Raw genomic sequence first — 24,108 nt, 5'->3', positions numbered from 1 at the left:
TCTGTTCAATAGGCACTTTATTAGTGGTCGGAATGCAGTTACACGCAGGGCTGTGTGGACAGAACCAGGGGCGGGAGGGCTGGGGCAGGCACAGGAGACACAGACCCCAGGCTGGCATTTCTGCCTCTCGGGGATCGTGGAACGGTGCCGACGAGCAAAAACGAACTCGGGGATGTTGGGATATGGCGAAGGGGGACCCGGCAGACCAGGCACCCTGAGTTCAACAAGTTTGGCAAAAGAATCCTCAAGGCGAAGTGGCTGGGCCGGGGGGCCCGGGCTGGCCGGCATCTGCTCCCCACTCCTTCCCCTGAAATCCTCCCCTGGGTGGATTCAGTTTCTTGTCTCTTACAAAGAGAGCTGTGTCAATAACTGGCAGAGGAAGGGCGAAATTCGGCCGACTCCTCCAGCCAGCCAGCCAGCCAGCAGGTTTCCATTAAGCAGCCATTAGCGGTCTCCTCCCCCTGCGCTGGGCGGTCCGCACAGCCTGCTCCCGACTGCCTCCCCCAACAGTCTCTCTCTCTCCTCCCATGCCAGGAGACACCCCCACCTGGGCACCTACGGTCCCACGCCAGCCATGAAGGCGCTCCTCAGCGGCCCCCTCGACTGCGGAGACAGACAGAAAAAGCTCATAGACCCTTTAATGCACGTCCAGGTTAAAAAAAATAATACAGAAATGCCCGTGGCAGCCGCGAGCCAGTTGTTCAGCCATGAAAAGAGGCTGGGGCCTGGCCGGAGTAGATGCAAGTCACCGGGGCCCTCAGGAGCTGGAGCTTACTGCAGCCGCCGCTCCAGCCGACACAGATGCTGTCCCGTCGTGACGGGGACAGGAAGCGTGGGGCAGCCCACAGAGGTCGGCCCCATCGCCTGCCAGACATCAAGGGGCCTCAGTGGACTTCTTCCCACGCAGGCCAGTCACCCAAGGCTGGAATGACCTGCACAGTCTTGAAAAATATGACTGCCCCTTGGCATGGGGAGGAGATGCCCCAGGTCCTTTAGGTCCCTGGAAACTGGTGGTAACCAGATATCGGGGCATGGGGGCGGCAGTGATAGGATTTGGGGTGAGCCCAGTGGGCTGGGGGTTCTGACCCAGCTGCTGAGCACCCAGTGTGAGATTTTCCAGGGAGGCGTGGGAGGGTGGGGCCTTTAGGACTCCGCCGGCTACTTGTTGGTCTTGTTCAAGAGCTTCTTGAGGTTGGAAGACATGAAGTAAGGCCTCTCGGCCGAGCCATCATTCCTTTCCAGGTCCTCCACTGCAGAGAGAGGTCCCAGAGCAGGTGGCATGAGGGGAGCCCCGGGACAGTGGCCTCTGGGGACAGGGCGGGCGGATGGGGGCCACAGAGAAGCCTCAGAGGGTTAGGAAGCAAGACACGCTGGGACCGGAGAGGGGCAGACTGTGGTGGGCTCAGGAACGGGACACACACTCGCTCCCCACTCCCAGGCAAGGAAGAGCCCCGCATGCACCCCCCACCTACAGGGAGTTACCGAGGAGGCCTGTGGGCCCCCCAACCACCTCCCTCCCTCTCTACTCCTCGACTTCCACCCGCTTCCCCTCCTCGGCACTCCCCTTCAACAGGATGTCTCTCAGCTCGGGCGACATGAAGTAGGGTCGCTGCTGAGAGCCGTCATTTCTTTCCAGGTCCTCACCTGGGCTCCCCCCAGGAACCAGCAGGGGGAACATGGGGTGGTCAGGAAGGGAGGGAAAGAGGGAGGCAGGGAGGAACAGGGAAGCCAGCAGGCATGGAGGAGAGGAAGAGAAGAGAGAGAACAAAAAAACAGACAGATGGAGAGACCAGAGTTAGTGGCAGCCACGGATCCCCCCGACAAAGCCAGAAACTCTGAAGCCGAGGGCCCAGGGGCAGAGTGCGTCCCCGCTGCAGCCTGGACCAGGGGACGCAAGGATGGAGCAGCTCTGAGCGCAGGAGGAAGCCGAGAGGGCATGCCGGGGCGCTAGGATGAAGGACAGCCAGTCCCTGGGGAAGCTGGGGGCACAGGGCAGGTGACTATGTAGTCTCATTGGAGGGAGATGTTCTGCCCAGAGGGGAGAAGGGAGTCAGGGCCCTGCCAGGGTCGGGGGGAGGGGTCACTCACAGAAGCAGAGGAACAACGTGTCCACACACATGCCATAGACGCTGAAGAAGCCATGGGCAATCATGTAGGAGCCAACGATCACTGTCTGGGCGAGGTGAGAGGAACTGTTTTCACCCCAGCGTTTGCCCTGGGCAATCCCCACCCACCACGGCCCTCCCTTGCTGGGCTCATGTCATTCCCCTGCTGATGAGCCCTCCTGAGAATAACATCTGACCTACCATCCACTCCTTGCTCTCTTCAACACCAGGGCCTTTGCACATGCTGCTACCCTCACTTAGTCTAGTTTACACCTCCTTATCTTTCTGCTTTCAGATCAACCATCAAGTCCTCAGGGACCATCTCCTCCAAGAAGCCGCCTCTGACATCTAGACCATTTTTTGCTCTCCTAGCACCACGTAGCCCTCCTCTGAGGCCTTAGTCCAGCTGCAATGTTATGCATCTTTAGGGTGGTACAGATTTAATGCCCACATCCCGGCTAGACTATGTCTGCCCCGTTTACTGCTATACCCTCAGCAATTTGGAGACTCACAGGACCTTGGCAGGTACCTGATAAACACTTAGGGACTGAAGTGAGTGGACCTTAGAGAGATTAAATAACTCGCTCAAAGTTACTCATCGTAGAACTAGTGGACAAAGAACCAGATAAAAATCCAGGTCGTTGGGCTCTGAGGCCTGCACTCATATAGGTACCACACTGCTCTCAGGGAATGACCTAACCCCTCTAAGGGCCCTGTCACCTCCTCCCCCCTTCACAGCAGCCATACTGGTTTCCTCACTGCTCCTGTCAAAGCCCTGCCTCTGGGCCTCCGTACTTGTTATTCCTTCTGCCAGGATGTGGCCTGAATTCCTTCAGACCTTAGATCCGACATCACTTCCACAGGGAAGCCACCTGGATTCCCAGGCCTGCCCCCATCCTCCACCACAGGCTGGAAGAGTTCCCTGTCATTCTGCCCTGTGGCACCTACCAGTATGCAATCGCACGTCCACCTATATCATTATTGATCAATATCTATTTACCTCTGAACTGTAAGGCCTCTAGAGGGACACCCCCCTCCCCGTGTCTGTTACACAGTAGGTGCTTCATAAATGTTTGTAGACTGAATAAATAATCAACCCCCCACCTCTGACCCCCATCTGCATCTGTCCAAAGGAGGCCAGAAGAGTTCCAACACCTCCTTCTCCCCAGACTCATGCCCATCCGCAAAGGTCCATACCAGTATAGGAACCCAGTAATAATTCAGAGGCGGTGCTGTGTCCTGCACGATCCTGATACGGTGGGTGAAGAAGAAGAAAGCCAGGATTCCTGGAAGAGGGGAGGAAACTGAGGGGGTTGAAGATTCTGGCTAAAGGAAGTACCCGCCCCCAAGAAGATGACAGTCATCACAGAAGACATGGGGCCCAAGAGCAGTTCACAAGTCGCCCCCAACAGGCTCCCACAGCCCAAAAGGCTGGGTGAGCGGTACTCACCCACGCTCCCCACGATCAGAAGTTTGCCCAAGAGGAAGAGGAAGTCGGTAACTTTGTCGAGGACCGCCACTCTGCAGGGGAGGGTGAGAAGCAGGTGTGAACGCGGGCCAGGGACAGTGGGAGGAGGGAGGAGATGAGAGGATGGTGTTTCCCCTGACCTGATGATGTTTCTCATGAGCAGGAAGAAGGCGTTCCTGGCCGAGGTGCAGAAGTTGGTGCCGTAGATGGCAATCTGCAGGGAGGCGGGAGGGAGGGGTCAGGGCCCAGGGGTGGGAATGAGGGCTCCTCCCACTCAGCAGGAGCTGCTGGGTCGGTTCCCTCCTAGGCCTGCTCACCATGATATAGGCATTCCGGTTGAGGAATTTGATAAACTTCTCCAGACACCAGAAGCAGCATTTAAGACAGGTCATGAGGAACTTGGCAAACCTGTTCTCTGCAGCTGGGAGAGAAAGGAGGGATGCAGAGGTGAGGGGAGACCCGCCCAGCCGGGTAGGGACCTCCCACCTGTTCATTACACGCACTTGCCAGTCCCGGACTCCCAGAGCCCACCTTCTCAAAGAGAAGGGAGAGGAGACCTATCAAGGACCCTCGGGGTGCTACCCACCCCCACCCAAGTAGGACGCAAGTTGGCCCAAGACCCTCAGCGCCGCCCCCAACCAGGGACCAAATCTTGGAGCCTTTGAGACCAGCCTCCAAGACAGGAACCAATCACAATAAGCACTGCTGCCCTGGCCCCGCCTCCCAAGCACAAGCCAATCCTTGCTGCCGCCTTGGCCCCACCCCAAAGCACAACCAATCCCAGCCCCACAGCCCCTGCTTTGCAACTACAAAACTAGCCTTAGCCCCGCCCAGGTCTTGCTTCAAGAACCAACGGTGGCCCAGGACTCTTGGCCCGCCCCCCCACCCCCAGTGGTAAGAACTCCGCCCAATAGGCTCTCGGCCCCTCCTCCATCGCAGGAACCAATCACCCGAAACATTCTCCCTGCGCCACAGTTGGAAACCAATCACTGTTCCATCACCTTAGCTCCGCCCCCCAAACAAGAACCAATCCCTGTCTCCCCCTCAGCCCCGCCCCCTGGTGGGAGCCAATGCCAGCAGCGCGCAGGCCTGCACCTTTCAGGCGCTGATCCAAGTACTCCAGCATCACTCGGGTGATCTGCACAATGGCCAGAATGAGGGCGCCAAAGGCCAGGGAGCCTGTGTGGTACCTACGGGCAGCAAACACGGTCAATGGCCCGGCCAGGCCTCCTCCACCCCATCTCGCCCCCACCCCCCAGCCCACCCTGGGTCCCACCTGAGCGCCCGGCCGAAGGCGGAGAAGAGCGGGAAGGCAGGCAGGTCGTCTGGCTTGTTGAAGGCCCAGTAGTAGGAGGCGAAGGCCCCAGCCAGCGTGACCTGGCCCAGGGCCAGCACGAAGTTGGCCAGCCAGAAGAACATGAAGACATTGAAGATCTGCAGGCCCAGCAGGGCCCGGTGGTAGCCCGACTCCCCGCCATAGAAGGCGAACTGGCAGTGGGCGCCGGGGCACAGGTGGGATTCGTTGGAGGAGGGGAAAGTCTGCGGGAGGGACGCAGAGCTGGATCACAACATAGGGGCCAAGGGTTCAGAGTGGCTCTGGGCATCAAGGCCGGGTCAGGTAGACCATGGTGTGGGACAGGAGTAATGGGGATCAGAATTAAGTCAAGAGATTGGGGGTTCAAAATAGGGGCTTATAAGAGGGGTTCTAGAAGCAACGGTAGGGATCGTTGACCAGAGGGGTCAGGATAGGGGCTTGTGAAAGGCAAAGAAGGGGTTCTAGTAGCAAGAACTGGCCATCATGGGGTTACAAGAGGGGTGGGGGGTCAGGAAATGAAGTCAGAGGAAAAGGGTGGGTGGTTCAGCACTGGGGGTGCTGCCAAGTTGGATCTCTTCCCTTCCATGCTCCCCACATCCAGCACCTGGCATACAGTAGGCGCCAAATATTTGTCGAATGGTTCCCAAGTGGGGATGAGAGGTTTCAGATCATCTGTGGGCTGCTGGGGAAACACTTGCCCCCCCACCTCCAGACACTCACCTCAGGGTTGCAGGTTTTCCCAGCAAGTGGGCAGGCGCTGTCATTGAAGATCTTGTAGACGGCTTCGTTGGAAGTGGACAGGAAGCTGGAGGCTCGTTAAGGAATCCGGGGATCTGGGATTAGGGCCCCCAGGGGCTTGTGGGAAAGGATCCATCCCCCCCCAGCTTGTGGCCCTGCCCCCAAGTGCGGGTCAGTTCCAGGCAAGTTTGGCCCTTAGCCGCCCCCAGGGTCAAGGATCAGGGTGTGACGGTGGATACACAGCAGTGCTAGCCCAGTAGGCGATGCAGAGGCACAACAGGAAGAAGGTGACCAGCGGGTACAGCAGGGAGCACATGACATATCCCACGGCCCTGGGGAGGAGCAGAGACACAGGCATCAGGGCCCAAGCAGCCCTGGACCACCCCAGCCGGACCCCCTGGCACCCTGGCACCCACCTGCTGGCCTCTTTGATGAGTGCAATGGCAATGAGAATTCTCTTCCGTAGGAAGATGAGCAGTAAGATGATAATTACCTCCAGGATGCTCAGAATTATCACTGTAGGGGGCAGAGAGTGGCTGCATCTGCGAGCTGCTGAGGCCCCCCCATTCCCTCCCAGGCCTCACTGGGGGCAGGACTGGGGGGCTGGGACTCACTGAAGGCCATCCAGGTCTGCCGCAGGTGCAGGTAGACGCGGAAGTCCGTCTGGAAGCCGAGGTCCATCAGGGAGACATCGGAGCCAGCCTCACCACGCAGTCGGGCGTATTCCATGTAGCAGTGGAATATTCCTGCACAGAGACACCAGTATGCCACGACTGACCTCAACCCGCCGGCTGCTCCCCCAATGTTATAAAGGAGGACTGACCACCCCCATTTACCAGAAGCAAAAAACGAGGCTGAGAGGGGCTGCCCTTGCTTGCCTCTGCCCCAGGACCTTTGTACTTGCTGTACCTACTGCCTGGTCCATTCTCTCCTGACTGGATCCCTCACACCCTCCAGTCTCTGCTCAAATATCACCTTCACATAAGACCTTCCAGATCCCCTGCCCGAATTGAGAATCACACCCTCTCATACTCCAGCTTCGGATTGCCACTCTCTACGTTGACATCCTAGAGGGCTTTTCTGGTTTATTTATTTCTTGTCCATTTTCCCCACACCCCCAGGAATATAAGTTCCATGAGAGCAAGGATTTGTCCTGTTTTATTCATTGCTATAAGCCCAGCACCTGAAAAACTGCCCAGGACACGGTAGGCACTCAATACATGTTTGATGAATGAATGAGTGAGTAAATAGGGGTCAGGATGCTGTGTGGCCTGAGGCTTTCCTCTGACCCCCTTTGTCACTCTGTGACAATGATTCACAGGTGGAGAGGGAGGACATGGGTGTTACCATTCAGTGGGGTAACATTACAGATTTTCAGCATTCTTCGCTTTTTGCAGAATAAAATTGTAAAATACATATAAAGTGAAAAAACTAGTCACCTAAAATGCTGGCACCCAGCTAGAAACCACTATTAACATGAATATTTTAATATCTGTGTCCTCAGATTGGGTCCCATTTCAGGCATTTTCCTCCCAGAAAGTTTAAGCGAGTCATCAGAATATGAAACCCTGGATTTCAAGAGTTGCCTCTGGGTGCCACAGGCCCTCCTCCCATCTCATCCACACGCTGTCTCCTTCTCATTCAGCCTGCTACCAGTAAACACTCATTATCCCCATTTTATAGAGGAAGAAATGAAGGCACAGGGAAGTTGAGTCACCAGCCCAAGGTCACAGAGCGAGGAATTGGCAGAGCCAGCATTTGGATCCCCGGCTTCCTGGTGCCAGAGCATCCTTAACGACGGAGCTAAGTTGTCTACTTGAGAACGCCTCTCGATGCTGATCAAACACAGATCCAGGCCCCGGTTTGCAAGACTACGATTAAGCCATCCCCGAGGGGTGAGCACTGAGGTTGTTTCCAAGCATCTGCTCTCGTAAACGACGCTGAGATGAACATCTTCCCCCGAAACACACCAAGTAAAAGACAGTGGCTGCCTGATGGCTTCGGAGAAGATTCTCGAGGCGCCACGGCCAGGTCAAAGAGCACGGGCATTTTGCAGACTGTGGGGAGGGGAGGGGAGACGCACCGTAGCCCAGCACGAGAATCACCATGACAATCATCACCCAGACCATGATGCCAGCCACGAAGCGGAGCAGGATGATAAACAGGAGGCTCATCACCATGGCGATGACCAGGCCGCTGGGGGATAGAATGGGTGTGTGAGCGGACCCCAGCCTCCCGCCAGCCTCAGACTGCGCAGCCTGGGACGGCCACCTCCAACCCCGCTTACATGATGATCCAGTACCAGGAGACCGTGTAGTCTTCAAAGATCCGCATGGCCAGCTGCCGCGCCTCCAGGACCCCGTTGGCCTTCCTGGGGGAAGGCGGACATGGCTGGAGTCAGAGCCCCTCCCCCGATGGGGCCAGCCCCAGGGGATGCCCCGTCCCACCCAGGGAAGCGCGACGCCAGCGTGATGCACAGTGGTCCTCACTTGGCGCCCTCCACCAGCTCCGTGATGTTTTTCCGAGAACCAAGCCCATCCTCATACGTGGTCTCGTTGCCCACCATGAGGACCCCCTTGTGGATGTGGATGGCTGGGAAGCATCTCCGGGCCACTGCGGAGTGGGGGATGGGACCATCAGGCTGAGCCCGAGACCTCCCCCCGCCGCCCCGCCCGAGCTCACGGGACCCCAGACTCACGGGGTTTGCTGGGAGTGAGGACAGCCGGGCAGTCGCCATCCCGAAGCAACTCAGGCACACCCTGCAGAGGGAGAGGAGGGCGGGGCTTCATCCCCAGACCAGCCGCTGCCGCCTGGCCCGCCCGGGCGCCCGCGCCACTCACCTTGCTCTTCTGTACTCCGGGCACACAGAACTGCTTGTAGTAGGTGAAGTCCTGGGACCCGTAAGCGCTCAGGAGGGTGAGGTAGCGGTCGGGACATTTCTCCACACAGATCTTAGGGGGCAGGAAGCAGGGGTTGTTGGGTGAGATCGAGACAGACGCTCGACCTCACTCAGGACGGGGGTCCCACCTCCCGTTTGCCAGGGAAAGAGGAAGGGCTGGGAAAGGAGCCGTCACTACAGGGGGAAAGGACCTGCGGATGCAAAGCGGAAATGGGAAGAGGATGGGAGGGAACGCGTCACCTGGGGGGTGGGACACTGAAATTCCAGCAGGACCAGGGGGCTGGCACACTTCACGATGTTGAAATAAAACAGGAAGGATTTGTTCCTGGGGTTGGGGAAGGGAGATGGAAAGTGTCAAGTCTTCTCAACCACCCATATAAAAATATCTTAATGAAAACGACAACTATAATGGTAATAATGACAGCAGCAGCAACTCCATCCAGGCATTGTGCTAAGCTCTGTGCACATATGGGCTTGTCTAACCATCACGACAGCCTCGTGAGTGTGAGACAGTTATGATTCCCATTTTAGAGATGAGGAAAATGAGGCCCAGAGAGGTGGAGACACTCGCCCTAGGTCACACAGCCAGGGAGGGGCACAGCCCGCACTGAAGCCCCTCTTTTACCTCACCCACTGTTTATCACCACCTGACTTCAGATGCGACATTGTCTCTGCTCTGTCTCTGCCCTCAAACATGGGCCACCAGAGGATAAGACGCAATGTCTCGTTGAGTGCAGTGTCCCCAAGGCCTAGGACAGAAACTCGGGCATGATGGGACTTTTATACATACCTGTTGACTGGCCTAATGGACGGATGGAGGTGGGAGAAGCCTAGAACCTTCTCAGTGCTCACGAAACCCTCCTGTCCACTCCTCCCCAGCCCCGCCAGGCCCCACAGAGCCAGACTCACGCATTTTTTGTGCCCTTCTGCCCGCAGAATTCGCCTCGGCTGTCAGTGGGGTAGATCACCTTTCGAGGGTCCCCACGGGTCCAGGCTGTGGAGGGAGCCAGGGAGGCGGTGGCGCTGCCACGTCTCAGCACCAGCCCCACTCCTGCCCCAGAGGCTGTGGCTTGCCCCCCACCCTGGACCCCCCAAGTCCCTTCCCCTCCTCCACTCACCTATGATGCCTACAGCCACGTAGCCCACGATGGCCAGGAGGAGGAACACACAGCAAATGACATCTGTGCAGCCCCTGGGAGCAAGGGACAACATCAGGATGGAGCCTGGTACCTGGGTATCATGGACCCATTCTGCCCCACACACAGACCCACATCCATGTGATGTGGACACGCGCTCCTGAGCGGTGTTAATGCTGTGCCAAAGGGCACAAGCAGTTTATATTTTAATACCTAACGCTACGCTGTCCTCGAAGCAGGTTGCAGCAACGTTCAGCTCTCTTTTGACTGAGTGCCCGTCTCCCCACATCCTTACCAGCATTACGTGTTCATGGTTTTTAAAATTTAAACTATTTTTATTATCATAAGATTCAATACAAACATGGTAAAAATTAAAACCACATGGGAACATATATAATAAAGAAGTCACTCTGCCACACAAGCCACTGCACATAAGCAACCTCTGGTAGTGACTTCCTCTGAGTCCTTTGGGTCATTTATTAGGTACAAATGTTTTCAAAACAAATTTTTTTGTTAACACAGCTGTGATTATGATACACTCACGGTTCTGTGTCTTGCTTTTTCCACTTAACATATTGAGAGGGACCCATGTCACTAATCAGAAAGGTTCTCGTACATTTTCACAGCTGGGTAATATTCCAACCCAAGGACACACTGTAACTTGTCAAACTAGTTCCATGGGAGGGACACGCAAATCGTTGGTTTTCACCTTTTCCAAAAAGGCAGCAACATCGTGGATTTTTGTCCATGTGTGCAAGCTTTATTGGGAGAATTTTTTCCCCAGAATTTAAGCTTTTGGAACAAAGAGACACACATTAAAAAAAAACTCCTATTTCCGGGCCCGCCCAGTGGCACAGTGGTTAAGTGTGCACATTCCACTTCGGTGGCCCACGGTTTGCCAGTTTGGATCCCGGGTGCGGACACAGCAACGCTTGGCAAGCCATGCTGTGGTAGGCATCCCACATATAAAGTAGAGGAAGATGGGCATGGATGTTAGCTCAGGGCCAGTCTTCCTCAGCAAAAAAAAAAAAAAAAAAGAAGGAGGATAGGGAGCAGTTAGCTCAGGGCTAATCTTCCTCAAAAAACAAACAAACAAAAAAACAAAAAAAAAACAAACTCCTATTTCCAGATTCCCTCTGGAAAAGACTACCGCAATTCACTCCAGAGTAGAATAGGTGTCAATCTTTTTAACCTTTGCTAATCTGTGATGGGGAAATTTCTACTTGGTTATTATTTTAAGTTACATTCCTTTACTTTCCAGTGAGTTTGAGCGTTTTTCCAGACCTCATCGTCTACCGTATTTCTTGTTCTATAAATGATCTGTTCCAATCTTTTACCCGAATTAAAAGAATCCATTTGTAGGACTTTTTCTGTATTAAGGAAATTAGTCCCTTCATCATCGGTACACATAATTATCACTAGTTTGTTGGAGAACAGATGGGGGGGGTGAAGAAACAGGGGTGGGGACAGTATTAACAGAGATAACCTCCCCCCAGGAACCCAGAAGCCCTTACCTCTTGTAAATGGGTCCCTTGAAGGTGGGGTCATACTTCTGTGGCGTTCCTGCAAATCACCAAGAGTGAGCTGGGTGGACCAAGAAGGAGTCGGGAGACCACCCACCCCCAGATGCCCCCCAGGGGTGTCTCTGGCCACGGGAGGAGTAAGATTGACAGACCTCGGGGAGTTTTCTGCCTCATCCCGCCTCCAGGCGACCACCCCCAAGCCCCCCCAGGGGAGGCAGCCGGGAGGCTGAGCGCAGCCGCCAGGGCGCCCGGTGGAGACGCTGGGGGTCCAAGGTGGGATCTGGGGGAGAAGATTCCCGCAGGAGACCCGGGGAGGGGGCGACGGAGACAGGCCCTCCGGGTGCAGGGGTTTGGAGGGACGCTGCCCGCGCTGGGGGGGCGCCAGGCTGCGATCCGCGATGCCCCCCGAGCCCCCGCGGGGGGCGACCCTGCCTACCGTGCTTCCCGTAGTAGTGCAGCCGCTCGTCCCCCATCCCGCGCCCCCTCGGCCCTCGGGTCGGACGCGGGCGTCCGGTGGAGGGAGGGACGGACGGATGGGGCGGCTCCTCCCCGCGGAGAGCGGGGCGGGGCGGCCCAAACCGGTCAGACCGGCCCCAGCCCCGCGGCCGGACGGAGGGCCGGGGAGGAGGGAGGGAGGGGAGCCGGGCTGGCGGCAGCTGCTCCCGTCACTCACCCGCGGCCCGATTTAGCCCTCCCCCCGACCCCGGGAGCTCGGCCGCTGCACCCCGTGCCCGCGTCCCCACCCACCCGGCGACACCGCCCGGAACGCCTCTCCGCCCTGGAAGGGCGCCTGATGTGGCCCCCCGTTCTCTAGGGTGGAAACTGAGGCACGGGGAGGTTCGCCGCCAAACCGACAGATGGCTGAGTCCAAACACCCAATTATAGTCTCTGAGCTGAAAACTCGCCAGCCAGTGGCTGAGGTTTATTCTGGTCCGCATTTTTTAAACATTAAATGCCAACAGTTAAATATTGAGAGTGATATAAAAATCCACACAGCCAGTCTCTTGAGAAGGGGCGCATGGGGACAGGCAGCCCCCAGGCCACATCCCTGCCTGGCTCCCCCCCACCCGGGTCCCTTGGTGGCCCCCAAAGCTACACACCTGAGCTGTCATCCCATTCACACTCTCACAGCCACGAATCCTAAAGCCATTGTCCTTGTAGAACAAGCATTTAGCGCCCACTGGGAGCAGCTGGGAGAGACCCCACTTTGCCGGTCCGTTCCTGTGGAGCTGATGTCCTACTGGGTGGCCCTGGATTCAGATGTTCCTTCTGCCCCATGGGAGCCAGAGGACACTCACACCAGCGCCTCGCCTTCCTGAGCCTCAGTTTCCCCATCTGTGAAATGGGGCTAAAAATCTAAAACCAAGACTGGCCTCAAAGTCCAGACACCAGGAGGCATACAGTCGACACGGGGTGTACGGTCGGCATGACGTACTGGATTGTCAGTGTAGGGGTGTCCAACAGACATCGGGGTATACAGTAGGTGCAAGGGGACCGCCAGCAGGGGGCATACAGTCGGTGTGGAGCCATTCAGGTGACAGTGAGGTACACAATTGCAACACGGTGTTTTATCCGTGTGGGGTATGCAGTAGGCGTGGGGGTACACAGCTGGTGGGGGGTATTCAGGCAGCAGGGAGTTGTACAGCCAACATGGGGTACACCAACCCAACTGGTTGCACCCCCATGCCCAACCATGCACACCAACACCAACCATCCACCCCCATGCCGACTGTATACTCCCTCGGTCTTGTGCCTGTTAGCATTGCATCTCCCAACAGTCCTTGGGGCCAGCTGTATACTTTACGGTACAGCCAGCTGTACACTTGACGTGGCATTAGACAGTCGGCGTGGGGGGAAGTCGGCAGGAATATATAGTCAGTGTGGAGCATCAGGCCGCCTGGGGCTCAGCAGTGTGGTCATATACAAGTGGTGCTCAATAATTGTAGCTGCTGCCCCAGGGTCAAGCACCAGCCCCCAGCCCCCCAGGGCTTGGGTCACTAACTCAGCTTGTCCCTCAACGCAGCCTCCCCACAGTGGCCTCCAGCTGCAGGGGCCCCGCCTGACCCCTGGCCCACAGGCTTCAGCAAACAGGCGAGGTGGAGGCGAGCCATGGCCTTAGGGGACCCGGCCACCCAGAGAAACCCCGTGGTCCCGGCCCCTCCCAGGCTGCAGCCGCTTCTCTTCCCAGATCCACAAGGTCCCTTGGGGACACTCCTGCAGACTCAGAACTGAACTACCAGCTCCACGCTGATGGGTCCCAAATGTGGGTCCCCGGGGAGGGCCCAGCCCCAAGCTGCACCCCCCCATAACGCCTGCCCCCCCAGCGCCCCACGTGGGGGTCTCATGGGCAACTCACACCCGGCACAGCCATATCCAAGCCCCAGAGCGACCCCCAGCCTGACTCAGGACTGGCAGGCCACCCTCCGGAGCGCTCAGGCCAACTCTGCCCTCTGAATCTACCCGGGAGCCAACCACTTCTCAGCCCTCCTCAGCCCCTGACCCTTGTCACATGGCCATCACCTTCCACCTGGACCAGTGCAGGCCCCTCCACCCTGGTCTACCAGCTCCCACCCTCACCCCCCGCTGTCTGTTCCCCCCACAGCGGCCAGAAGAGCCGGGGAGCACCTGAGTCATGTCAGGTCCCCTCCCTCCCCTGCCCAGAACCCTCCATGGCTCCCGCCTTCCTCGGAGGAAAAGTCCAGCGCTTCCCCGTGACCCACAAGGCCCTGCACGCTCTGCCCCATCCCCTCCCTGCCCTCACCTCCTGCTGCTCTCTCCTTCGCTTGCTCCATTCCAGTCTCACGGGCCTCCTCGGTTACACGGCAAACTCACCAGGCATGGTCTCACCTCAAAACCTTTGCACTGCCTGTTCCCTCCACCTAGAAAGCTCTTCCCTGAGATGTCCATGTGGCTCCACCCCCTTCACGCCTCTGCTCAAACATCACCTACTCCGAGAAGCTTTCCCTGACCATCCTATTCTGATGGATTGAATTGTGTCTCGCCGCCCCCGTGCCTGTCCCCTGCACAAGGACAGGGATTTATGTCCGTTTGGTTCACAGCTGTGTCCCCAGTGCCCAGCATGGCTCCCGCCATAGAGCAGGCACTCCCTAAGTGTTTGTTGAGTGAATAACCACAATATATAATCCCCGCATATATAGCTAAGTCTGAAAATTAAAATGCGTTTTCCAGGGGCACGTATTTAAAAAATTAGTTTATGACTTTTATGCATAAAAGAACGTAACACACACTAAACATGGAACGTCCAGTTGACAGAGAAAGGAGAAATCGATCCGCAGTCTGGACTGTGCGTTTGGAAGAAAATAAAGTTGACTCCAACCTCAACACATAGCAAAACGAATTCCACGGGGCTTAATCACCAAATACATAAAACCTCAAAACTATGACAAGTATGAAGGGAAAACTCAAGAGCACGTTTCTAGCATCTGACAGGAGGTGAGACCAGTAAGGTGGGCGGAGGAGAGAAGTTTCTCGGACAGAATGGGGAGCAGCCACAGACTGGCCGGCGTTGCCCAGGCGTGCAGTTCAGACTCTGGCCTGGTGCTCTTCACCGCCCCGGAGGTCCCTTCATCAGCCCTTTTTACAGCAGAGGAAACTGAGGCGCTGGAAGGGCCTGCCCAGACACCTAGCAACAAGCGATTGGTCCCTATGTCAGGTTCGATGGGTGAGTGGGAGCCACGGAGGGTGTTTGAGCAGGAGCATGACCAGGCTTGGGAGGGGAAGAGACATGGGCAAGTCTCAAACAGCTCTCAGGGAAATTGGTAGCTGTGGATGGGATAGCCGGGCATGACCTTGCTGTGTGAACTTGAGTCACCCCTCTGGAAGAGGGAACTAAAGAGGCAGGGGGCGCCTGGTGGAGGCGTGGCTCAGGGCCCGGCCTGGTGACTTCTCAGGAAATCCAAGAGGAACCACTGGTACTGTTTCCTGATGGGTTCCATGAGCTCTCATGAGCATCAGGCGGTGGGGCTGGAGGGAGGGGCGAGGCCAGGACTAATGGTTTCTGAGTGTGGAGCCTGATCTAGATCCTGGGGGATGGACCTTGCTGAATCTTTGCAACAATCCTGCAAGACAATAATAAAAATAGGAGGGACGCCCCCACGCCTCTGTGTCACCGCCCCGTTCACCAGGTACCAGGCACGCTTCTAAAACGTCACTCGGTTTCCCTCAGTTACAGCAACTGCGTGAGGTCGAACACATCATTGCCCCCATTGGACAGATGCAGAAACTGAGGCCCAGAGAGAAACACCCTGCCGCTGGCCACAAAGACGGTGGGCGGCCGAGCCGGGACGCCCAGCCCCTGAGCTGGTGTCTCTACGCATTTCCTGTGGCTGCTGTGACAATGACCACCAATGTGGAGGCTTAAACAATGCAGATTTGTCACCTTTCTGTTCTAGAGGTCAGATGTCCGAGGTGTGTCTTCAGTGGGCTAAAATCAAGGTGTCGGCTGGCCTGCCTTCCTCCTGCAGGTTCTCGGGGGGGAATCTGTTTTCTTGCCTTGTTCCAGCTTCTAGAAGCTGCCTGCACTCCTTGGCTTGCGGCCTCCTCCTGAATCCCCGAAGCCACCATTCCCGGTAAGCCCACATCCGCTTCCATGGTCACATCTCCTTCTCTGACTCCCCTGCCTCCGTCTTCCTTCATAAGGACTCTCATCCTCGGGCCCACCTTATTCTCTCCCCATCCCCAAGTCCTTTACTTCATCCCGTCTGCAAACTCCCTTTTGCCACGTAAGAGGCAACCTATTCACGGGTTCCAGGAATGAAGACATGGTCATCTTTGTGGGGGGAGGGACCATTAGTCTGCTCACCACAGCATCTTAACCATCTAGGCCAGGGGTTGCCAAACTCTCACCCGTGGGACAAATCCCTTCACTGCCTGTTTCCATATGACCCAGAGCTAAGAATGGTCTTCTCTCTCTTTTTCTTTCTTTCTTTCTTTTTTTTTTTTTGGTGAGGAAGATAGGCCCCGAGCTAACATCTGTGCCAGTCTTCCTCTACTTCGTATATGAGACTCCACCACAGCGTGGCTTGATGAATGGTGTGTAGGTCCCCACTCAGGATCTGAAGCTTTGAACCCCAGATGCCAAAGCAGAGCGCACGAAGTCAACCACTATGCCACTGGCTGGCCCTGGTCTTCCCATTTTTAAACGTCAGAAACACATTAAAAGAGGAAGTCTATTTTGTCATGTGAAAATTATTGCAATTCGGGCCCAGTGGCACAGCGGTTAAGTGCATAGGTTCCACTTTGGCGGCCTGGGGTTTGTCAGTTTGGATCCCGGGTGCGGACATGGCACCGCTTGGCAAGCTATGCTGTGGCAGGCGTCCCACATGTAAAGTAGAGGAAGATGGGCACCGATGTTAGCTCAGGGCCAGTCTTCCTCAGCAAAAAGAAGAGGATTGGCAGCAGTTAGCTCATGGCTAATGTTTCTCACACACACAAAAAAAAAGAAAGAAAATTATTGCAATTCAGGCGCCAGCAGCCATCAGTCAAGTTTTCTGTCACGGCCGCGCTGGTTTTCATGCTGTCACTGGCTGCTGTCATGCTACGATGGCAGAGTTGAGTAGCATGGCCAGAGATTGGATGTGGCTGCAAAGCTGAAAATATCCACTCCCTGGCTTTTTACAGAAATTTTCCGCCTCCGGGTCTCTAGACCATGAACCCACACGTGCTGAGCCGGACACCAGGCCAGCCAGGTCTCCTGCGCGCTCCTGTCACAGCCGGTTGCGGTAAGGCCTGTCATTCATTCCCTGCCACCTGGTGGGAAAATGGACCGTGCCTTTCCCGCTCCAGGCGGCTCTTTTCCTGTCCGGAGTATGGGACTGACACCTGCATTTCCTTCCTAGGTGCTGCCAGGACTCCATGCTCACAAAGCGCTTCGCACGAGTCTGGCGTGGGTCCCAGGCTTCCACGGACCCCCAGCAGGAGTGGGGTCCCGTCTCACAGAGAGGCAAACTGAGGCTGCCGGCTCAGACCGCACCAGCTGCGGGACAGAGCTGCGAAGTGACTCCAGGCCCCTTGGCTCCAAGCCAGGCCTTTGCTGTGGGGACACTGGGGGGCGGGGAGGGAGGCACGGGAAAGCCAGGCCATTAGACCAGGCAGGGGCGAGGGAGGTGGCCTTGGGGTCCCCGCCTTGCTGGGCACAACGGCCGGCCCACCCAGCACCATGTGCGTGGGAGATAAGGGAACCATCTTAGGCTGCCAGTCATGATGCCGGGGCAGGACATCCAGCGCCACCCAACCCCCTGGCTCCCGGCCACCAGCCAAGTCCCCAAGGCCTCGGCCACACAGCCCGGCCCGCTCGCCCCCGCCTTCCCAGAAGTCCGTGCCTGGTGAGTGGACTTCCTAGTCCCCCAGCCAACTCCCTTTGATAAAAGGCTCAGCGACAGCATCTAGGTGCTAAAGCTAAAAGTGATTCTACGGGTCATCATGCCCAAAACAAAGATAGAGCGCCTACTGTATGCAGGTCGCTCAATCAGACACTCGCTTCCAGGACCTCATTTAACCCTCACGACAAGGCTGAGGGCAGATGGCACAGGGAGGCACAGAGATGCTTCACGACTTGCCGGAAATCACACAGCCAGCGGGAGCTGAGTTTGAACTCTGTTCCTGACACCACCTCCCGAACCGGATGCTCCGTGAATGACTCCGATTTACCAGGGACCCAACTGTGGGTTAAGTGGCGAAGCCGAGCCCGAGCATGGAACCCTCAAGGCAGCCACGAGAGGGAGCCCATACTGTTGTTAACCCCATTTTACAGGTGGAGAAACTGAGGCTCGGTTTCTATATAAATGAAAGGTACAGGGATACGAAAGGTAAACGATGGCGCAGAATGAGGAAGAGTGGAGCTGGGACCGGAACAGAGCTGGCTGAGAGGCAGAACTCTGGGGTTCGCCTTTTTGTAGCTGTGCTCATTTTTTTGCACCTTGGTTCCTAGTGACCGATGCCCCTCAACTCGTGCTGTTGCCTCTGTCCTGGTCTCCTGGCTTCCCCCTTGCAGCCCATTAAGGCCAGATGGCACCTGTGATCACCTGGGCCAGGCCAGGTCCCTCCCCAGCTTAGAACTCTCAATGGCTCCCATCTCTCTCAAGACAAAAGCCCAAGTCTTACCCATGGCCCACAAGGCCCTGGACGCTCTGCTCCATCCCCTCCCTGCCCTCACCTCCTCCCATTCCACCCCTCCATCCCTCCACTGCAGCCACACAGGCCCCCTGGCGGCTCCTCAAACCCCAGGGCCTTTGCACAGGCTGTGTGCGCTGCCTGAAACACTTTATGCAGCTTCCTCTCTCATTCCTCCAGTCACCTCAGGCTGATCTTTTCTGATCCCCCCATTTAAAAATGTTAAACCCCACCTCCAATCCCCGTAGATTATTCCCACCCCTCCTTCATGCTTGATTTTTCTCCAGGGCCCTTCTCTGACATTCTAAGAATTTTTCTCATTCGTCTTCATTTCTTGTGAATGTCAGCTTTCTAGAATGTCAGCTCAAGCACCGCACCTGCTGTGCCTCCAGGGTCCAGAACAGAATCTGGCACACGGTACCTGCACCGGCGATGTCTGCTGCGGGAAGTTACAAATGAACTTGTTTATAGGAAGTAACTCGTATGCTTATCAAGATAAAAAACGTCAAGGAGAACAAACTTTTGGACTAAAAAAAACACTCTCCCTCTCACCCCTGGCCCGGAGCCCTCACTTCCTCTTCCTGGGGACAGTTCCTCTGACCGGTTTCCTTTTCCTCCTTCCAGACACTGTCTACAGGACACATGCATAAGCAGATTGGTAGCTATTTATTCCCCAGTTCTGTCACACTGGCTGTTCCTCATACTCTGCGATTTCACACACTAACAATGTTTCCCATGAGCGAGTTTAGATCTACTTCATCTTTTTTACAAGGCAACATAGTGTCCAACACTGGGAACGGTATCATTTTTCATTAAAGCAGCCTGAGGAGCTTTAAAAAGAGACAGATGCCACACGTACACACGAAAATTAGTAGGCTGGGTTCTCAGACAGACTTCTTGGCTGGGCCACCTCTGGGGTGGAGGCAGCTGGCCAGGGTGTGTGAAGGGTTCTTTCACATGGAAGACTAGAATCTTCTGTGTGGTTGAGGGCTTATTTTTAATTTTCAGCTTCCCCCCTCCCAAAAGAGAATACATTAATTTTGTTATATAAGAGTTTAAAGTCCTACGTAAAAATAACCCTCCCTTTGAGGATTGACTGGAAAGGGGCATAAGAGAACTTTCTGGGGTGATGGAAATGTTCTCACCAGCAAATTTTTCCTGATAAGGGCCAGATATTAAAGATTTTAAGCTTTGTGCTTCACATATTATCTATAGCATATTCTTTTTCTTTTTTTAACAGCTATTTACAAATATAATAGCCATTCTTAGTCTGGCTTTACAATAGGCCATAGCACAATGTGAATATACTTAACACTGCTGAGCTGTACACTTAAAAATGGTTAAGATGGTAAATTTTGCGTCATGTTTTTTACCACAAAAAAAAAAGTAAAATAAAATAATAATAGTATTAGGCCCTCCTTGGTTATGAGGGGCTGCTAGACTACCGGTAAGGTTTGTTTTTTTTTCCTCATCTGAGTGCTGGTTACATGGGTGTATCCACCTTGTGCAAACTCCTGGACACTCGCACATCTAGGATCTGTGCCCTTTTATGTATGAATTCTGTCCTTCAATAAAAAGTTTAAAACATTCCCCTTGATTGGTTAAATACAGGATAGTCCGTCCACCAAGGGGCTACTTTATGTAACTGTCAAAAAAGATGGAGAAAGCTTTCCAGGCGCTAATGTGAGAGACCGTCTCCAAGATATATTAAGCGAAAAAGAAGCAACACGTGAAACAAACACCTTTTCATTCAACAAATTTTTGCGGAGTGCCTTCAAACCAAACAGACATGCATTCCTGCCCCGCGAAGCTAGCCCTCTAGGGAGTTGCTGATATTTTTGCAAAAGTCAAAAAAAAACAGTCACTAAATAAAGACTATGTATATGACTGCATGTGCAGATCTGAGGCCTAGATTCCATCTGGAAGAAAACACAAGATGTTGTAACACTTACGCTCTGCAAGAAAAGAGTGTGGCGCTGGGAGACGGAACAAAAGGGAGACATTTCAGGATAAAGCTGTAAAGTCTTTGTACCTTTTGTATTTTGAAGCATGCGAGTGTTATCTCTTTCGAAAAGAATAAACTTGCAATTAACAAGTAAATACCCTCTCCTAACAATACTTTTTTATATATTTTTTAAAAGATTTTATTTTTCCTTTTACTCCCAAAGCCCCCTGGCACATAGTTGTGTATTTTTTTAGTTGTGGGTCCTTCTAGTTGTGGCATGTGGGACGCCGCCTCAGCATGGTTTGATGAGCAGTGCCATGTCCGCGCCCAGGATTCGAACCAACGAAACCCTGGGCCTCTGGAGCGGAGCGTGCGAACTTAACCCCTCGGCCACGGGGCCAGCCCCCTAACAGTATTTTTTAATGCATCACATGCCAGGGCCCCACTGCCAGCTGAGGTGGACTCTCGCAAATGGAGCCATGGAATCTGCTTTTTAAATGAGCACCAGGGGCCAGCCCGGTGGTGTAGTGGTTAAGTTCACATGCTCTGCTTCGGTGGCCCAGGGTTCACAGGTTTGGATCCTGAGCATGGACCCACGCAGGGCTCATCAAGCCACGCTGTGGCGGTGTCCAACATACAAAAAGTAGAGGAAGATGGGCACAGATGTTAGCTCAGCAACAATCTTCCTCAAGCAAAACGAGGAAGATGGGCAACAGATGTTAGCTCAGGGCCAGTCTTCCTGGCCAAATAAAAAAACAAAATAGATAAACAAATTTAAAATAAATAAATAAGCACCATTACTTTTTTCTCCGTTTTTTTCGCCCTTGTCAGAGTCTATTGTTTTAGATTCTAGAATCTTTCCCCAAGCTGCTCATGCCAAGGCTGGGCTAGGAAGGATGGCAGTGCCCATTGCTGACATCCATCGGGGCCAGGAGCCATTTCATGGTTTCCCCTGCAGCTGCTGCCTCCCCCTAGATATGCGTCTGCTGAGGAGGGAGCTTCCTGCCCTGCCCAGTCCAACTCTATGTGTCAACAGAGAGGGCTGTTTCTCCATCAGCTCACGGAAAATCTACGTCCCCAGCCTCACCAGCCCGAGTCCTCCCGAGCACAGAGAGCTCACCAGGAACCTGACAAAACACTTCCCACCATTAAGTGAGATCTGCCCAGTCTGACAGATTAGGATACAGAGTCTCAGAGAGGTCACCAACTCGCCCAGAGCCACACAGCTCGTAGGTATCAGAGCCAGGATCGGAGCCTGCGTCTGTCTGATGTCACCCGTTGATTCACAGAGGGCATTAGGGCACAAAGGAAGGATATGTGAGCCACTGTTGCACACTGTTCCCAAAGGAAAGCTCTCCAGTATCTGGCAGGGACTTCACAGGGCAGCCCGAGTGCCCTAGGTTTTGGGCTCTGATAAGAAGGGGCTATTTACAAGCTCAGCAAGACCCCCACTTCAAAAAGTCGACCCACATGGCTCCTCAAGAGGTGAGGGCTTGGCAGCAAGACTCCACTGGTCTCCACCTCGGGCTCCCTGGGCCTCACGGTGAGAAATAATTAAGCAACTGTGGTTTGTTTGCTGTTCCCTCTGCCTGGAACACACTTGTCCCAAATCTTCCCATGTCCGGCTCAACCCCCAGCCCTTGGTCACCTAAAATAACCCCAGATTCTAGCCCCCCCCAATACACACACATACACACACACACGGTGTCCTGTTCTTTGCTTCACAACACTTACAACAACCTAAAATTACATATTTAGCCAAAGATTTTCCGTTTTGTTCACCACTGTGTTCTCATGTCCTCACCTCGCCTGCAAGATGCTCAACGAATACTTGCGGATGGCCTGTGGTCCCAGCACCCAGCACAAGGTCTGAGGAGCACGGAAGTCCCCCGTGCCGGGCATGGGCCTGGCAGGGCCCTGCAGAGTCTGCTCAGGCCCATCCATGGCTGGCTCCCCTTTGCTAAACTCAAGGCTGGAGCGAATCCTATCATTGTCCACTCTGCCCCCCCCCCCCGACTCCACCCCAGCCTGGCCTCGGGGAGCCCAAAGATTCCTCAGGTGTCGCTCACAGGTGGGCAGGACCTGGCCAGGACCCCAGGCTGAGATTCCCAGATCAGAGACAGCCAGCCACACCCAAGGGACAACAGAGCACCAGCAGCCGGCTGCAGGGTCTGGGGCTTAAGCCAAAATCCAGCCCAAGGGGGCCTCTCAGCGGGTCGGGGCTGGCAGCTCCAAGCAAGGAAGGGAGTGGTTGGGTGGTGGCCAGATCCCAGTGCCTCGCTCTGAGCAGGGAGGGTCCCAGCCTCCCCCATCTCTCTCTCTGCAGCCTTCCGAGGCCACAATCCCCTGGGGCGGGGAGGGAACGCAGCTCTCGTTGGCTTGTTTTTCTTGATTCTTTTTGAGGCGTTTCCGGCCCCCTCCCCAAAGCCCTTTAGCCTCACAGTTTCCAGGAAGTCCTTGTCACACAAGGCGGGGCTTCAGGGCCCCTTCACCCCAAGGCATGCCTCGCAGGTGTGTGCCCAGCTCAGGACCCAAAATGGAGAATAGAAAGGAGAAACTGAGGACCGCACCCCCCACCGTGGGAACCAGAGAAAGGGACGCCCCAGTAGGGCGTGTGTGGGGAAGGGGGTCTCTTCTTGGTCCCATCCCCGGGGCCCAGAGGCGAAGGCCGCCCTTAGAGGGTCGCAGGAGGGGGTGCCAGTCCCCGGGACGCCGTGAAATGCGAGCCAGGAGCCCCCAAGCCCTTGCACAGGCCGGGGAAACTTTCTCAATTGTTTCCGGCTTCCTTCCTGCCCCCTCCCCGGAGGCGCCCTTGTTTCTGCCCTTCCACGGCGGCTGGCAAGACCCGATGGGCTTGCACTCCAGCATCTGGTCTGCCCCAGGCTTGCCTCAGTTTCCCCATTTGCCCGAAAGCCCGGCACGGCGACTTCTGGGGGATGTGGGCAGGAGGAAGAAGTGGTCAAAGGGGACTGGAAGAAGAGGGGGTTCGGGGGAGGTTCAGGCCCTGTCCCTTTTCCGAGCCCCGGTCGCCGCGCCTCCCCTCCCCCGCCTGGCATCTGAGTCGCCCAGATAACGGGACCTCCCCGGGCAGAGCATGCGCCGTGCGTCCCGGCCCAGCCGCTGGAGGGGGAGCGGGGGCTCCGAGGAGCGGATGGGGGGGTGACCTGGTGGGAGCAGGGGGCGTGAGCTGGACGCAGAGCGAGATGTAGGGCTGGGGAGCAGGAGCGGGCCCTCCAGCTGCAGCGGGGTGTTTACGATCTCCGGGGCCCCCCTCCCCCCAGGCACCCCCGACTCAGCAGAGGCGGCCGAAGGCCACAGGCGGCTCCTACCGTAGGCTCCGTCCTTCCGCTCGTCCTCCATGGCCGCGGCGGGAGGGGACCGGAGTCCGAGCCGGCGCGACCCCAGCCCCGGGCGGGCGGGCGGCTCCGCGGGCTGCAGCGCCCCGCCCCGCCCGGCCCCGCCCCGCGGGCCTTGTCCAATAAGAGCCAGGAGCGGGGCGGGGGCGTGGCCGGGGGCGTGGCCGCGCTCCGGAGGGGGTGGAACCCTAAGCTTTGTTTCCCATCTGGGCGCGACTAGGGCTTCCCGGGCGCGTTCTGGGGGCCAGGAGGGGCCGTCACTCATCCCCCATCCACCCACCCATTCCCTCGCCAAACAGACGCTGAGCGCCCGCTGTGTGCCAGCGAACAGACAGCAAGATGCCGTTTTTCATTCATCCGGTTGGCAAGAATCATTTTAGAGTTTGGTTACATCAGGTGGCGTGAGCAGGTGCGGTGGGTCAGCCTGTTTCCTGGCGGAAAGGTGAGATCCAAACCGTGTTCGCTCTGTGCGCTTCCTCCCTGCCGCGGACG

The 24,108-nt window shown here is 55.9% G+C and overlaps 1 protein-coding gene across 4 annotated transcripts; it reads right to left on the bottom strand.

Annotated features, from left to right (window-relative positions):
- On the bottom strand, positions 1-23,735 carry SLC44A2 (solute carrier family 44 member 2 (CTL2 blood group)). Of its 4 annotated transcripts, none has more exons than XM_014865518.3 (22): positions 23,590-23,735; positions 11,176-11,224; positions 9,644-9,717; positions 9,435-9,519; positions 8,766-8,850; positions 8,467-8,577; positions 8,325-8,385; positions 8,116-8,239; positions 7,914-7,997; positions 7,710-7,822; positions 6,241-6,372; positions 6,043-6,142; positions 5,866-5,958; positions 5,609-5,693; positions 4,850-5,112; positions 4,669-4,763; positions 3,891-3,994; positions 3,714-3,787; positions 3,556-3,626; positions 3,303-3,391; positions 2,089-2,173; positions 1-1,644 (listed from the first exon to the last, which is right to left on the bottom strand). In XM_014865518.3, the coding sequence occupies exons 1-22, from the start codon at positions 23,618-23,620 to the stop codon at positions 1,523-1,525; spliced, it is 2,130 nt and encodes a 709-aa protein (XP_014721004.1). In that variant the 5' UTR covers positions 23,621-23,735; the 3' UTR covers positions 1-1,522. The 4 variants fall into 4 exon arrangements, with proteins under 4 accessions (XP_014721004.1, XP_070348099.1, XP_014721005.1 ...); XM_070491998.1 differs by having other exon boundaries at positions 1-1,250; positions 23,590-23,734; XM_014865519.3 differs by lacking the exon at positions 23,590-23,735 and adding an exon at positions 11,621-11,780 and having other exon boundaries at positions 1-1,250.
- Between the last annotated feature and the right edge of the window lie 373 nt (positions 23,736-24,108).

This window comes from Equus asinus, chromosome 20 (assembly GCF_041296235.1).
Source record: "Equus asinus isolate D_3611 breed Donkey chromosome 20, EquAss-T2T_v2, whole genome shotgun sequence".
NCBI classification, from domain to species: Eukaryota; Metazoa; Chordata; class Mammalia; order Perissodactyla; family Equidae; genus Equus; species Equus asinus.
Note: the sequence above shows the minus strand (reverse complement) of the source record. Positions and strands in the feature narration are given on the sequence as shown.